The following is a 17661-nucleotide window of genomic DNA, read 5'->3' on the forward strand; positions in this document are numbered from 1 at the left end:
CTTTGGATTCTGCTTAATCTATTTGCCAAAGCTATCTCATGTCCCCTTTTTGCCCTGATTTCCCTCTTAAATATACTCCTACTTCCTTTATACTCTAAGGATTCACTCGATATATCCTGTCTATACCTGACATATGCTTCCTTCTTTTTCTTAACCAAACCCTCAATTTCTTTAGTCATCCAGCATTCCCTGTACCTACCAGCCTTTCCTTTCACCCTGATAGGAATACACTTTCTCTGGATTCTCGTTTCTGAAGGCTTTCCATTTTCCAGCCGTCCCTTTACTTGCGAATATCTGCCCCCAATCAGCTCACAGCTCTGAGGTACATAATTACAAACATTCAGAACTCGTTGACTTACGTTCCTCATTTTATTCCTAAATAAGATGTGGCCCCTAAATCTAAGCTGTAAATCTAAAACATGTTGCAAACAGACTGACTTGCCAAGCCTCAAATATTTCACATTCCAACAAAATAATTTCTTAATCTGAACACCAGGGCATATAGGCTCAGACTACTCACTCAATCTCTTATTGGGCAATTCTTCATTCAAACACAAAGGGCAAACTAAACATAAATCAAAACCAACAACAATGTTGAAACTTAAAAAAAACGTTTATTATCAAAACTGCCTGGCAAACAAAAGTTTACATTTTATAGTCTGAACATGATAATTACATTTGAGTGAATTTGCTACTCAACAGTATAAATGCAACAGAAACCAATATTTACTGTAGTGAGCACTGACAAGTGTGGGCAGTGAGCTGGTGGAGATGCCTGTATACCTACTACCAGCCAATTGGGAATGAGATATAGAAAGCCAAACAGGCTCCTGTTGAGGCCTGAGTTCATCCACCAACACACAAAACTGAGGAACCCTCCCTCAAAAGTGGAGGCTGTGAAACAAGGACTTAACACAAGCATATATTAATTGCCATTGGTAACTGGATCTTCTTCCATATCTTCCTCCTCAACTTCATCAGTAGGACCTGGAAAATGAGAGTAAACCATTTATCTGATTTTGTACTAAAATTACTCAATTGAAACATAAGCTATTTTTAATAAATCACTTTTGACCAGACTAGCTTCTGAAGAGAGATATGCATCAGAACAAGTGAGCTGTCACGCAGCACATGCAAATCCCACCTGAAACATATGGTAACAGAACCTGGAGAGAAGGAAAGTTAAAAGCTGCTTTAATATGACCAGTTTCTGACATACCCCCACCCCCAGAAGGGAGGTGGTGGGGCGTGGCAGGGAAATTCTTCAACTTACACCAGCTGCTTTAATCACTCACATACAGGGCGATCTGGTACAAGGTGACAGTTGCATTCCTCTGCAACTTCGCGCTATAGAAAAGTGCCCCAAAGTTTGTGAGAAGATTTGTAGCTCGGGTGCTCATTGCTGTGGTTCTGTTTGCCGAGCTGGAAGTTTTTGTTGCAAACGTTTTCGTCCCCTGTCTAGGTGACATCCTTAGTGCTTGGGAGCCTCTTGTGAAGCGCTTCTGTGGTGTTTCCTCCAGCATTTATAGCGGCCTGTCCCTCCGCTTCCGGTTGTCAGTTTCAGCTGTCCGCTGTAGTGGCCGGTATATTGGATCCAGGTCGATGTGTTTGTTGATGGAGTTTGTGGATGAGTGCCATACTTCTAGGAATTCCCTGGCTGTTCTTTGTTTGGCTTGCCCTATAATGGTAGTGTTGTCCCAGTCAAATCCATGTTGCTTGTCGTCTGCGTGTGTGGCTACGAGGGATAGCTGGTTGTGTCGTTTCGTGGCTAGTTGATGTTCGTGGATGCGGATCGTTAGCTGTCTTCCTGTTTGTCCTATTTGGTGTTTTGTGCAGTTTTTGCATGGGATTTTGTACACTACATTAGTTTTGCTCATGCTGGGTATCGGGTCCTTCGTTCTGGTGACTTGTTGTCTGAGTGTGGCTGTTGGTTTGTGTGCTGTTAAAATTCCTAGTGGTCGCAGTAGTCTGGCTGTCATTTCAGAGATGTTCTTGATGTATGGTAGTGTGGCTAGTCCTTTGGGTTGCGGCATGTCCTCGTTCCGTTGTCTTTCCCTTTGGCATCTGTTGATGAAATTGCGAGGATATCCGTTTTTGGCGAATACCTTGTATAGGTGTTCCTCTTCCTCTTTTTGCAGTTCTGGTGTGCTGCAGTGTGTCGTGGCCCTTTTGAATAGTGTCTTGATGCAACTTCGTTTGTGTGTATTGGGGTGGTTGCTTTCATAGTTCAGGACTTGGTCTGTGTGTGTGGCTTTCCTGTGTACCTTAGTGGTGAATTCTCCATTTGGTGTTCTCTGTACCCTCACGTCTAGGAATGGGAGTTGGTTGTCCTTTTCTTCCTCTCTCGTGAATCGGATTCCTGAGAGTGTGGAGTTGATGAGTGTTTTCTCTATTTCCGTGTTTTTAATGATTACAAAGGTGTCATCAACGTATCTGACCCAGAGTTTGGGTTGAATTTATGGTAAGACTGTTTGTTCTAACCTTTGCATTACTGCTTCTGCTACGAGTCCCGAGATCGGTGAGCCCATGGGTGTTCCGTTGATTTGTTCGTATATCTGGTTGTTGAATGTGAAGTGTGTTGTGAGGCACAAGTCCAGTAGTTTAAGTATGCCATCTTTGTTGATGGGTTCAACGTCCTGTTGTCTGTTATGTCTGTTCAGCAGGTTGGCTATTGTTTCTCTGGCTAGGGCTTTGTCAAAGTGCCCCGTAGAAGATCACGATAGAAAATTGTTTTACCCGTTCAATAGGAAGTTCAGGTTATCCAAATAGCTTCCACAATTTGTCAATCATGTTATAGCCAATTTGCGTTGACGAAATGCACATTATACCAGAACAACCTGTACGGGGTCAAAAAGTGTGGTGCTGTAAAAGCACAGCAGTCAGGCAGCACCCAAGCAGCAGGGGAATTGATGTTTCGGGCATAAGCCCTTTGTCAGGAATAGTGGTGTGGGGTGCTGACAGGTAAATCGGAGGTTGGTGTTGGTGGCAGCGTGTATGTGTAGGGGGGGGGGGTTTGTTAGCTGGAAAGGCGACAGGTAGATGGAGGAAGGGGGGCTGATGGTGATAGGTCAGAGGGGAGGGATGGAGCAGATAGGTAGGAAGGAAGACGTACAGGTAGGACAGTTCAAGAGTGCAGAGTTGGAGGGTTGGATCTGGGATGAGGTGGGGGGGAGAGAATATGAGGAAACTGGTGAAATTGATATTGATGCTTTATGGTTGGAGAGTTCCAAGGGGTTCTTCCTCCAGACACACGTCGAGTGGCTTAGATTTGACAGTGGGAAGCCCAGGACTTGCATGTTTATGGCAATGTGGGAGGGGGAGTTGAAGTGGTCAGCCAGAGTAGTGGGGTTGTTTGCCAAACTTGAACTCCCCTTCCCACACTGCCAAGGACATGAAAGTCCTGGGCCTCCTCCTAATCCTAGCCACCCAACGCCTGGAGGAAAAAGGCCTCGTCTTCCACCTTGGAACCCTCCAACTACACAGCATCTATGTATTTTTCACCAGTTTCCCCATCTCCCCTCCCCCCACTTCATCCCAGAGCCAACCCTCAAATTGGCACCACCCTCTTGAACTTTCTTACCTGACCATTTTCCTTCCACCTATCTGCTCCACTCGCCCCTCCAACCTATCACCCCACCACCCCCCCACCTCCATCTACCTATCACTTTCCCAGCTACCTTCCCCACCCTATTTAACTCTCAGGCTGCCACCCCCATAACACCCTGCCCCATTCCTGATGAAGGGTTTATACCCAAAACATGGATTTTCCTGCTCCTCGGATGCTGCCTGATCTGCGGTGCTTTTCCAGCACCATACATTTCGACTCTGATCGATGTTTTGGGCATAAGCCATTCTAATTACCTTACTGTACCCACATGTGAACATATAAAGATACCCAGTCCCCCAAGTGCAAAGTGTAAATGGGAACAGTGGTGAATTTGCCACCCCAAAGCCACCAAATGTCTGAGAAAATTTAATCATGAGGAAGGAAGAGACTGTGAGAGGGAATACTATGCCTTTCTTCCCCCTGCAGTGTGCAAACCTCTGTGGTCCAAACGCAGCTTTGATCTCTGAAACTAGTGGTCAATGTATCAGTGTGCCAATCAGCAGCACAATACCTCGGTGTGCCAGCCAAATTTATAGCAAACATCGGCATGGGGATGGGAGTGGGTGAGATGGAGTCTTTGTAATACGAAAGACAAATTAAATAACAAAGAGAAGGTGGTGCAGCAGATAAATGGGGTGGGAATGTAGTGAGTGGACAGGTGGAGACTCACTCAAGACAGAGTAAAAAGGATTGACAGATGAAGAGATTGTTGATATTAAACTAAGGAAGGAGATAATCTAGACAGGTCACATTGGGTACTATATGAATAGCTGAAATTAGGTTGGCTATGCTCAAAGCAAGACGAAAGTGAGGACTGCAGATGCTGGAGATTAGAGTCAACAGTGTTGTGCTAGAAAAGCACAGCAGGTCAGACAGCATCCAAGGAGGAGAATCGACGCTTCGGGCAAAAGCCATTCATCAGGCATGAGGTTATAAGCCGAGAGCGTGGTGAGAGAAACAAAAAGCTGAAAGTGACCCACATTATAACAGGACCTGGAATGTGAGGGACAGTCATAGACATGGAAGATGATGTTCATGCTCTAAAATTGTTAAACTTGATGTTGAGCCCTGAAAGCTGTAAGATCCCAAGCTGAAGATGAGGTGCTGTTCTTCTTCCAGCTTGCGTTCAGCCTTGCTGGAGCACAGCAGCAGACCTGAGACAGAAATGTTGGCATGTCAACACGGTGATGCGTTGAAATAGCAGGCAACCAGAAACTGAGGGTTATTTTTTAAACAGAACGTAGGTGCCCCAATACGCAGCAACCCAGTCTGCATTTTGTCTCAGTCACCGAACTTGAAACATTAACTGTTTTCTCTCTGCAGATGCTGCCATAGCTGCTGAGTTTCTTCAACAATGTCTGTTTTTATTTGTTTCAGATCTCCAACATCTGCATTTGTTTTAGTTTGATGGGTTCTGAAGTGGTTGCAAGTCCAGTGCACGAATGGGATGATTTCAGTCGTCTCTCACAATGTTGGTCAGCTCTTTCTCCAATCAGCCGTCACTATTTTCCTCAGACAGAAGTTAAGACCGTCAAAGAATTAACGGGAATGTTTGACCACTCCAGTGATGTGTGATCCCTAAAGCATTTCTGGTAGTCTCCGGTGACAGGAGTTCTGAAGAAAGCAGTTGTTTGAAAACAATTTCGACCCAGTGTATTTGACTGACCCATGCTGGCTTGAAAGAGGACTCTGTTATGCCCCCTTCATTGCCAAACTTGTGAAGTTTTGTGAAGGTACCACTGGCGATATTTCTCCAATGTTTTCAAATGTCTGCTGTGGATTTTCCATTCTCTGACGCTTACTGAAGCACGAGGGTCATTGCCGCCTTATAAACCATGACCTTAGTCTCAGATTTGCGATCCTGGCCCTCAAATATTCTTTTCCCCAGATGAACAAGGGCTGAATTGATTGTTTGGAAATGAAGAATTTAATTATCTATGCCTGCCTTCTCTCCTGTTTTCGAGAAGTAGGAGACAATGTTCTGGATCTCAGTTTGCGTCAGCATGTACACAAGCACCATCTACATAATGAAGCCCCCATGACTGAGGCAGGAGTGATTCAGTTTTTAGTTTAGAAGTTGATACAGGTGATGCAGGTTGAACATTGCCGTCAGCTTTGTAGATTATTCCCACATGTGTAGGTAATTTGCTGGAGGCACAAGACACAATCCACAAAGACATGATCAGGAATATTAAGGACTCATCTCTAAGTTTGTGCCTGGTCTCTGTGATTCCTACTTTATCAGAATACTTATGCCTGTAGCTCACTAAATTTGTTGAGCCTGCTCTATGCATTTAGGCACACGCTCACTGTCTCTGTTTTTTTCTCTATTGATGATTGTTTATCATAGTCCTCTGTATTCTCTACAGCTCATAATAATGCTGCATCCTGACACCACCTCATCCAAACCTGCCAAACTTCAAACATTCCCACACAACATTAGTTATCTTTTTGCATGGACTCTGGCACCAGCTGCAAAGTTTAATTTGTCAGTCATGTTTACAACTGATCACAACACTTAGCTTAAGGTCTCCCTCTTTTCATCACATATAAATCTATCTTGCCTCACTGAGTAATCCAAGGATTACCACTCTGAGGTTCTGCTACTGAAAATGCTCTTGAAATTATCTGCAGCTTTTGTCCTGATTACTTCACAGGTTCCGTCATAGACCATGATTTCTGTTTGCTCATTTGAAATTCCAGAATTGAGAGCTTTCCTAATAAATCTTTAAGATTTTAATCGAGTTAAATTGTCCATCAGTAAGGTACGCTTTCTACTGGTCAGAAAATATTGCAGGACTTATCCAGCAGTACAAGCGAGACTGTTTGATTTGATACACCAACATATATACATAGTAGAAAAAAAACTGGGAGTAAACACAAGTATTACTAGAGTGGTAGAAATAAACTAGTACAGAAGACAAGGCTGGAACTTGGAGAGATTACAGAACCTGCAGGCATAGCCTGATGAGCACAGGACTGTGGTCAATGTCAGTCATGTTTAGGCTCCCTAGATGTAACTATCATGGTTTTGTCATTTTGATCGCAAAGAGGTAAAGAACTGTGTCTCAAAGAATGAGAACAATGGGCATTCAATGACAGAACCATCGTGTACATGAAGGACTGAGTGGGCTTAGTGAAAGAAAAGCTTTTCCTTGCTCAGGAATGTTTGATCTAAATGATAACCACTCACCAGACTTCCTGTCCCTCCCTGGGATCTGTCCAGCCTGCAGCATGCCTTTCAGTTTCTCCACCTCAGCCAGTGTTGATGCATTGGCAATAGCATTCTGCAAATTAAATAGGGATTTTAACTTAATTTCAACATAAAGCATTTCAGACTATTAAAAGATTCAGGATGCTTCAATAATGCCCAAGCCTTCAGCAATTTCACAACTCTGTGCTAAACTGCTACAATACATGAAGCATAGGTGACCAGGCAAAACAGCCAGAGCAAACAAAGAGGATCGATGAGGGTACTGCAGTAGATGTTGTCTATGTGGAATTTAGTAAGGCCCCATTTGGCAGATTGGTCAAAAAAAGTTAAGTCCATGGGACACAGGGTAATATGTCGTATTGGATCCTAAGTTGGCTTAGTACCAGGAAACAAAGGGTAATTGTCACACTGTTGTTTGATTTAAACATTAACAATTTCGACTTGAATATGGGGGGGTCTGGATTAGAATGGTGCTGGAAAAGCACAGCAGGTCAGGCAGCATCCAAGGAGCAGGAAAATCGACGCTTCGGGCAAAAGCCCTTCATCAGGAATAGGGGGCATCTTGAACATGGGGGCACAATTGGGAAATTTGAGACAACACAAAAAAATTGGCTGCGTAGTGGACAGTGTGGAGATGAGATGTAAGCTCCAAAATGATATGGAAGGGCTGGTGAATTGGACAGCGAAGTGGCAGATGAAGTTTAACTCTGATAAGTGTGAGGTAATGAATTTAGGGAGGTCAAATTGTAAAAGTGAATATACAATAAACAGCATACACAGAGGGGTAGATGATCTTGGTGTCATAATCGTGGGTATGCTTGCCGAGCGGGAAAGTTGATTTGCAGACATTTCATCCCCTGTCTAGGCGACATCTTCAGTGCTTTGGAGCCTCTTGTGAAGCACTGCTGTACTGTCTCTTCTGGAATTTATTTGGTTCCATTCCTGCTGCTTCTGTGTGCTGGTTCCGGTAGTTCGTTGTAGTGGCTGATCTATTCGGTCTAGGTCTACGTGCATGTTGAAGAAGTCCGCGGATGAGTGCCATACTTATAGAAATTCTCTGGCTGTCCTCTGTTTGGCTTGTCCTGTGATCGTTGCGTTGTCCCAGTCAAATTTGTGGCCCTTGTCATCTGTACTACTAGGGACAGCTGGTCGTGGTATTTAGTGGCTGGTTGGTGTTTGTGGATGCGGATTACTAGTTGTCTGCCTGTTTGTCCTATACAGTGTTTCGTGCAGTCTTTGCATGTTGTCATCTGATCGTTGCTGTTGGATTATGGGCTGTCATGGATCCCAGTGGTCAGAGAAGTCTCAATATGCCTATTGAGCTAGCTCATGGCATGTCCTTGTTGCACTGTTGGTCTGTTAGGTATATGCAGATGAAGTTGCGGGGATATACGCTATAGATGTGTTCTTCTTTTTCCCTTCATTAGTCAGGAGTGTTGCAGTGTGTTGTAACCCTTTTGGAACAGGGTCCTAATACTGCTTCTCTGGTGTGTTCAGGTGGTTGCTGTTGTAGTTCAGGACCTGGTTGGCGTGTGTGGCTTTCCCCAGATATGCCTGCAACTTCATCTGCAGAAACCTAACAGACAAACGTGACGAGGACATGCCACGAGCTAACTTAATTGCTACGCTATCTCCCCGACTCCAGTGATACCTGAAAGATCACCAAAGCTTCCACTATCTCTTCAGCTACCTCCATCAGAACTCTAGCATGTTGTCCATCTGGTCCAGATGATTTATTCACTTTCAGACCTTTCAGTTTTTCAAGCACCTTCTCTTTGGTGATGGACACCGTACTCATCTCTGTGGTTTTGTATTTTTGGAATTTAGAGCCAAAGAGATGTACAGCATGGAAACAGACCTTTCGGTCCAACTTGTCCATGCCGACCAGATATCCCAACCCAATCTAGTCCCACCTGCCAGCACCCGGCCCATATCCCTCCTTTTTAATCGTACCAGCGTCCAACACTTCCTCTGGCAGTTCATTCCACACACACACCACCCTCTGTGTGAAAATGTTGCCCCTCAAGTCTCTTTTATATCTTTCCATTCTCACCCTAAAGGTATGACCTCTAGTTCTGGACTCCCCCACCCCAGGGAAGAGACTTTGTCTACTTATCCTATCCAATGATTTTATAAGGTCACCCCTCAGCCTCCGACACTCTAGGGAAAACAGCCCCAGCCTATTCAACCTGTCCCTATAGCTCAACTCCTCCAACTCTGGCAACATCCTTAAAATCTTTTCTGAACCCTTTCAAGTTTCACAACATCCTTCCAATAGGAAGGAGACCAGAATTGCACGCAATATTCCAACTGTGGCCTAACCAATGTCCTGTACAGCTGCAACATGACCTCCCAACTCCTGTACTCAATACTCTGACCAATAAAGGAAAACACCTTCTTCACTATCCTATGTACCTGTGACTTCACTTTCAATGAGCTATGAACCTGCACTCCACTGTGTCTTTCATCGTGAAGGCTGACGCAAAGTAATTATGCAGTTCCTCAGCTTTGTCCCATATCCCTATACCTAAAAATAAAATCAGTCTCACATTTAGAATTTTCAGCTACATATTACCAATTGCCATTTGTAAAAGAAATATCTAAAAATCTACCAAAACATTTTTCCTAATTTCACTACTTAAGGGTCTCGTTTAAATTTCTGACACTGTCCTTGGTTTTCAACTCAACCAGGAATGCTGTTTTTATCTCTTAACATCCCTAATGTCCTTGAGGTGGTGGTGAGATGCCTTCTTAAGCCAATGCAGTCAATTTGACACAGAAAAAACCCACAGTGAAGGAACAGTGATATATTTCAAAGTCAGTATGGTGAATGCCTTGGAGGGAATCTTGGTGGTGGTGGTTCCATGCATCTGCTTTCCACATCCTTGCAGATGATAAAGGTTGAAGTTTGAAAGGTACTGTGTAAGGGACTTCGGTGAATTTCTCCAGTGAATCAAAAAGACTTACAGGATGTTACCAAGACTGAAATGTTTGCGTTATCAGGAGAGGTTGGATAGGCTGGGACCTTTCCTCTGAACCATAGGAGGCTGAGGGGGTGACCTTATAGAGGTTTATAAAATTATGAGGGGCATAGATGAAGTGAATAGCCAAGGTCTATTCTCCAAAGTAGGGGAGTCAAAAACCAGAGGGCACAGATTTAAGATGAGAGGTACCTGAGGGACAATTTTTTCACACAGAAGGTGGTATATACATGCAACAAGCTGCTGGAAGAAAGGTCAAGGTAGGTACAATTACAACATTTACAAGACATTTGGACAGATACATGGATAGGAAGGATCTAGAGGAATATGGGACAAACATGGGAAAATGGGATCAGTTCAGTTTAGGAAACGTGGCTGGCATGGACGAATTGGGCCAAAGGACCGGTTTCCATGCTGTATGACTATCTTAAAACCTGTGCTGTCAAGTAATCCTAACCACCCTCTTTCCCATTCATGGGCTCCCTAGCTAACCCCAAATGCCCGTCACCCTGAATCCTCAAGTTAATATCACAGTTTCACAATTTCCCTATAACTCTGCACTGAACCCAAACTAGAGCCCCAACTTCTCCCAATAACATCACACTTTGCATGATGCAATTACCTTTGAAGTGAAAATGGCTAGCATCTCCCTAAGCCACACTGTGGCAAAGCTATCCCTGCTACAACAATTCTGTATACAGACCTCTTCTAACTGCCAGTAACATATAAGATCAATGTATTCTAAGACTAACATCCACTTAACTGACCCCAAGTTCTAACAGCAGAGATCTTTATTTGCCTCTATACAAGTGTGTTTGTATACACATTCTCCCATCTATTAACAGCTCCAATGCTGGTCATACAGTTAGTATTATTTAGCCCAGTAATTGCCCTGACTCTGAATCAAGAAGGTATCTGACTCATGAACATATTGAGAATGATGTGCAAAATGTCTACTAGATTCACCAAATATTATTCCATTCTATTCATGTCTCACCAAGCTCTTGCTGGTAGATTTTTGCTGGGTAAAAATATCAAGGAAAGTGGAGCAAATTAAGTCAGCTATGATCTAATTGAATGGCAGAATGAACCTTTATTATGGACCAGACCAGAGCCCCCTCAAAAATATATTAAGATACACTGACGCAAACTTTTTTTGTTTTAAGAGATGTGTTTACCTTATTAGCTTTGAGCAGACCATTTGGCACCTCTGTCTCAACCTTTCTTCATTTAAAAAAAAAGATAAAAACTCCTCTTCAAGACATAATATCACACTTTACTTCTCTTCCTCTGATCATTTCACCCAAAAACTTTTCATCAAGCTCAATTCAACATTACTCTAGCACTGGCTTTAATGATCTCCCCTCTGATCTGAACTATTTTCAAGAAATAGTAAAATGCCTATGTTTTAAGACTTCTCAACTGTCCAAGGGTAGCTCTCCACAACCTAACCCATGATTGTTCATTTCTCTTCAGTCCCTTTATTTCAAATTTCCAGCTTTTACCCTTAACACATTACCCATCAAACCCACATACAACTTACCTTAATTGCTTCTACTTCAGGTGCAGAAGGACCAGTCTTTTTCTTCTCTCCTGACAATCCTGCACCTGGTGTGAAACTTCAAAACAAAATACATACCAGTCATTTAAGAGTTCCCTAAAATCTTCTCTGGACCTTTAAAGCCACAAAGTTTAAAAACCAGTGCAGTATCTGATCTTTTCATAAACTGATACATTTTACATTGCTCCCTGTAATGGAGCATTACTTGAAACAGCTTCCCTCAGAAACAATATTGTGCTAGAAAGGCAGCACTTTAGTCATGATCAAGAAACCAGCAATTTGGAAAGCCTGACCTTTCCCTCCCCACACAAAAAATAAAGCCCTCTTCTTTATCAGGGCTGGTTTTTAATCTATCTTTAAACCCCATCCCGTGTTTCTGAGGCAAGACATCAAGTCAAATTTAGTATCTGTATCTTACGTCTTTGTTTTCTTGGTAATATCCTTTGCAAGTTGCGCCCCACGTTTGCCTTTGAACATTCGATCCGCTTCCTGACGTTCCTGTGGCAATACATCACATCCAATTACAGTCGACTCTTTCAAGTCAAGTAGCATCTGCCCATAGCTCGAGGAATACAATGACATAATCTACACTATACTTTATTCTAGGGTGCACAAAAGGCAACAGGATCAGATTGGAATCCCAGGAATGCCCACCACTTGCAACCATTTACGAAGGTGGGAGTAATTTCTAAGAAACCTTTGCTCAGTCATCAGGAAGATCAAACATGCTGTAGCTCACACTGAACATCCACCGGCACTAAAAAACATTGATAGTTTCAAGAGAGGCAACAATTACAAACATTGGTTGGACTCTAAAAGCAACTATGGGAAAAAGCAGGCGAGTAGGTAAAACCAAAGTATAACAAATCTTCACAGGAAGCAATCAGATGTCAAAGATCGAGCACATATAATTTAAGATAGAGAGCAGATTTTAAAGTCAGCACAATATAGAATAGGTGTCTTATTATCCTGTCTGAAATGTCATGCAAAGTTTTATTAAAGACACTGCACAAATGCAGGTTCCTGCTTAAAAAAAATTAATATCCACTTTATTCTAAAAGCTATTAATCAGGATCTTGATTTATTTACTTTGGCAATGTGATTTTGGCAATTTCTAGGAATGAGGTATCTGCTTTAATATCTTAACACTCAGATGAAACTCTGGAAATAACATCATGAGCCTACTTAATTAAAGTCAGTCAACATAGCATAAAACCCAGCTACATGGCATAATTGGCTAAAGTGTGCCTTTCAATCCAAGTCACTAAATAAAAACAAAATAGTAGAGAAAAAAAAACTCTCCAGTCAAAATTACAGTGTGCACTTTTTATACTAAAATACCTTGAGTAAGGTCCAAGCAGGTAACAATAGCAAATAATTTAAAATTGCAACATTGGCCTGAAAGTATTATCAAGTAAAGAACACAGCTAGATCCAGTAGACTACTTCCCAAGTTCCAATAAAGTAAGAAACTTAGATTAATAGTTCTATGATGGAAAAACAATCCTCAATGATGCAAAAATAGGGAAGATTATTCATCAACAACTTACTAACAATATGAACTCCAGCAACAATCGGCATAGGTGTAATGATCAGAAGATCATAAGAAATAGTAAAAGGAGTAGGCTATTTGGCCCATTGAGGCTGGACTACCATTCAGTAGGATCACAGCGGATCCAACATTTCTCATATCCAACATCCTGCCATTTCCTTAAGCCCTTCACCCACTGATCAAAAATCTCTCAGCCTTAAATCACGACGTACTATCGACCTTCCAACAGCCAGCACATAATAAAAGGAAAGTATATGTTGACAGACTTTGAAAAGATGTAAAGGCAGCATGGTTGTTGTGGTCGGTGATTTTAACTTCCCCTATACCGACTGGGATTCACTTCGTGCTTAGGGCTTGTATGGGACAGAATTCGTAAGGACCATTACCGTTCAAGAGTATTTCTTGACACAGTATGTAAACAGTCCAACCAGGGAAGGGGTTATACTGGACCTGGTTTTGGGAAATGAGCCCAGCTAGGTGAGTGAAGTTTCAATGAGGGAGCATTTCAGGAGTAGTTACCATAATACCGTGAGTTTTAAGATACTCATGGATAGGGATAATAGCAGTCTTCGGGTGAAGGCGTTAAATTGAGGGAAGTTGAAAAGCGTGGTGCTGGAAAAGCGCAGCAAGCCAGACAGCATCGGAGGAGCAGGAGAATTAACGTTTCGGGCATAAGCCCTTCTTCAGGAATAGAGATGTGGCTGTGGGAGTGAGTCTGTTTCAGGGCGTGGCTGAAGAGCTTCAGGGCAGAGGAGATGACCTTGGGGGTGCAGTGAGAGAGGGACTCACTGAGATCCTTGTAGAGGGAGGAGGAGAGCTTCTTCAAGGTAGGCATCTTGCAAGAGGATTCGCAGTAGGTTAAGATCAACTAGGAGAAAGTGAGGACTGCAGATGCTGGAGACCAGAGTTGAAAAGTGTGGTGCTGGAAAAGCGCAGCAGGCCAGGCAGCATCCGAGGAGCAGAAGAATCAACGTTTCGGGCATAAGCCCTTCTTCAGGAATTGAGGGAAGGCAAACTACAACAATATTAGGCACAAACTGGAGAACTTTGATTGGAGGTGACTGTTTGAAGGTAAATCCACACGGGACCTATGGGAGTATTTCAAACAGCAGTGTTTAAGAGTTTAGGAACGGCACATTCCTAAATGAAGGACAGGTATGGCAAGTTACAGTGAACCTTGAGATGACCTTGGTCAAAAAGAAAAAGGAAGCATATATATGGTTTAGGAGGATGGGAACTGATGATGCCCTTTAAGTATACAAGGAAAATAGGAAAAGACCTCAACAAGGAATTAGAAGGGCTAAAAGGGGTCAAGTAAAGTCGTTAGCAAACAGGATTAAGGAGAATCCTAAGGCTTTTTATACATATATAAAAAGCAAGAAGGTAGCCAGGGAAAGGGTTGGTCCAATCAATCAGAAGAGGCTTCAAGGTAGAAACAGAGGATGGTGGTGGAGGATTGCCTTTCAGATTGGAGGCTGTGACCAGTAGTGTGCCACAAGGATCAGTGCTGGGTCCATTGCTTTTCATCATTTATATAAATGATTTGGATGTGAACAGAGAAGGTACAGTTGGTAAGGTTGAAAATGACATGAAAATTGGAGGTGGAACAGACAGCGAAGGTTTCCTCAGAGTATAATGGGATCTTGATCACATGAGCCAATGGGTTGAGGAGTGGCAGATGGAGTTTAGTTTAGATAAATGTGAGGTGCTGCATTTTGGAAAAGCAAATCAGAGTAGGACTTATATACTTAATTGTCAGATCCTGGGGAATGCTGCTGAACAAAATGCAAGTTCATAGCTCTTTGAAATTAGAGTCGCAGGTAGATAGGATAATGAAGGTGGAATTTGGTACATTTTCCTTTATTGGTCAGAGTACTGAGTACAGGAGTTGGAAGATCATGTTGTGGCTGTACAGGACATTGATTAGGCCACTGCTGGAATATTTCACACAGTTCTGGTCTCCTTCCTCTCGGAGGGATGTTGTGAAATGTGAAAGGGTTGAGAAAAGATTTACAAGGATGTTGCCAGGGTTGGAGGATTTGAGCTTTAGGGAGGGGCTGAATAGGCTGGGATTCTTTTCCCTGGAGCATTGGAGGCTGAGGGGTGACATTATAGAGGTTTACAAAGTAACAAGCAGCATGGATAGGATAAATCGACAAGGTCTTTTCCCTAGGGTGGGGGAGTCCAGTACTAGAGGGCATAGGTTTACAGTGAGAAGGGAAAGGTATAAAAGGGACCTAAGGGGCAACTTTATCACAGAGAAGGTTGTGCTTGTATGGAATGAGCTGCCAGAGGAAGTGGAGGAGGCTCGTACAATTACAGCACTTAAAAGGCATCTGAATGGGTACGTGAATAGGAAGGGTTTACAGGGATATAGGCCAAAAGCTGGCAATTGGGCATGCATTAGAATCGGATATCTGGTGGGCATGGACGAGTTGGACCATGGGGTCTGTTTCCATGCTGTATATCTCTATGACGAGGTTGGTGAGGTACTAAACGAATACTTTGTATTCACCAAAGACAAAGAATTGGTGGAGGATGATTTCAGGGAAGAGACTGTCAAATTTCTAAGCCAAGTTGCTATTAAAAAGGAAGAGTTGTTGTGCTTTCTAAAAAGGTTTAAGGTAGCTAAGTCCCCGGATTCTGATGGGACCTGTCCCAGAATATTAAGGGAGGCAAGCGAACAAATTGCTGGAACACTGATAAACATCTCTGTATTCTGTCTGGCAACAGGCGAGGTCCCAGAGGACTGGAGAATAGCCAATACTGTCCCATTGTATAAGAAGGGTAACAGGAATAATCCTGGAACTTAGAGATCTGTGAGCCTCATGTCAGTGTAGGGAAATTATTGGAAAAGACTCTCAGGAACAAGATCTATATTTGGAAGTGAATGGACTTTTTGTTTTAATTCATTCACGGGATGACGGCATCACTGGCTAGGCCAGTATTTATTGCTCATCCCAAATTCCCGAGAGGGCACTTAAGAGTCAACCACATTGCTGTGTGCCTGGGGTCACATGTAGGCCAGACCAGGTAAGGATGGTGGTTTCCTTCCCTAAACGTCATTACTGAACCAGATGCATTTTTTCAACAATGGATTCATGGTTATCATTAGACTCTTAAATCCAGATTTTTAAAAAACTGAATTCAAATTCCATCATCTGCTATGAGAGGATTTGAACCTAGGTCCCTATTAGCGACAGACAGCATGATTTTGTGGGGGGTGGTCGTGCCTCACTAACTTGATCAAGTTTTTTGAGGAGGTGACAAAGGTGATTGATGAGGGAAAAGTTGTTGATGTTGTCTACATAGACTTCAATAAAGCCTTTGACAAGATCTGTCATGGCAGACCGGTACAAAAGGCGAGGTCACAGTGAGCTGGCACGATCAACACAGAACTGGCTTAGTCATAACAGACAGAGGGTAGTGGTGGAAAGATGCTTTTCGGAATGGAGGTTGTGACTCGTGGTGTTCCACAGGGATAAGTGTTGGGACCTCTGCTGTTTGTGATCTACATAAATGATTTGGAGGAAAATGTAGCTGATCTAATTAGTAAATTTGCAGACAATACAAAGATTGGTGGAGTTGTGGATAGTGAGGAAGATTATCACAGGACACAGCTGGATATGGATCAGTTGGAAGCAAGGGCACTAAAATGGCAGAGGGAGTTTAATTCAGAAAATTATGAGGTGATGCATTTTGGAAAGTCGAGTACAGATGGAAATTATACAATGAATGGTTGAACCACTAGAGGAGTATTGATATGCAGAGTGATTGGGGTGTGCAGGCCCACAGATCACTGAAGGTGGCAGTGCAGGTAGATAAAGCACTAAAAATGGCCTCCCGCATGCCTGCCTTCATTGGAAGTGGCACTAAGTAGTCAAGTTATGCTGCAGCTTTTTTGAATTTTAGTTAGGCCACATTTAAAATATTGCATATGGCATGGAGACGGTGGTAAGTATGAGGCATTCTCCCAAAGTGGAGAGGTTAATTACTAGTGGATACAGGTTCAAGGTACAGGGGGAGAAATTTAAAAGGGAAATGAAAGACACATTTTTCACAAAGGGTGGTGAGTATCTAGGACATACTGCCAGAGGTGGTGGTGGAAGCAGACACTATAGCAGCATTCAAGAAACACCTGGCTAATACATAAACAGGAAGGGAATAGAGGGATACAGATCCTTTTAGCGAAGACAGTTCTCGTATGGAAGGGCAAGATGTGTTGGCGCAGGCTTGGAGGGATGAAGGCCTGTTGCAGTGTTGTATTGTTCTTTGGACAGAAAGACTCTATGCCCACAATTCTCTATGACAAGGCGTTCCAAAGATTCACAACCTTCAGAAGGAATTCCTCCTCACCTCAGTCTTAAATTGATGCCCCTTTATTCTGACACCATGCCCTTTATTCCTAGACTCTCCTATGAGGAGAAACATCCTCTCAGCACTTACCCTGTCAAGCCATTTACGTTTCAATAAGATCACCTCTTATTCTTCGAAAGTCCGTTTTAGTTTTCAATCTTAAGTCAATCCCTCCATACCAAGGATCATCCCAAAGAACTTTCTCTGAATTGCAAATGAAATGACGTCTTTCTTTAAATAAGGGACCAAAACCGCTCCCAGTACTCTAGATGTGGTCTCACCAACACCATTTGCAATAAGAGTTCCCTACTTTTAGATTCCAACCTCTTTTGAAAAAAGGCCAACACTCCATTAGCCTCCCTGATTATCTGTTGCACCAATGTGCTAGATT

At 42.9% G+C, this 17661-nt stretch overlaps 1 protein-coding gene across 1 annotated transcript in view; it reads right to left on the reverse strand.

Moving 5' to 3' along the window:
• Positions 1-594: 594 nt before the first annotated feature.
• The window catches only part of snrpa1 (small nuclear ribonucleoprotein polypeptide A'), a 31643-nt gene continuing 14576 nt past the window's right edge, over positions 595-17661 (reverse strand). Inside the window, exons 6-9 of the mRNA XM_087981354.1 lie at positions 11782-11861; positions 11346-11421; positions 6801-6894; positions 595-987 (exon numbers count right to left, since the gene is read on the reverse strand). Of these exons, the coding sequence (XP_087837480.1) occupies positions 926-987; positions 6801-6894; positions 11346-11421; positions 11782-11861 (312 nt within the window). The 3' untranslated portion in view covers positions 595-925. The remainder of the gene's footprint in view (positions 988-6800; positions 6895-11345; positions 11422-11781; positions 11862-17661) is intronic.

This window comes from Chiloscyllium plagiosum, unplaced genomic scaffold (assembly GCF_037043375.1).
Source record: "Chiloscyllium plagiosum isolate Xiang-an unplaced genomic scaffold, Cpla_swu_hap1 HiC_scaffold_39, whole genome shotgun sequence".
NCBI lineage: Eukaryota > Metazoa > Chordata > Chondrichthyes > Orectolobiformes > Hemiscylliidae > Chiloscyllium > Chiloscyllium plagiosum.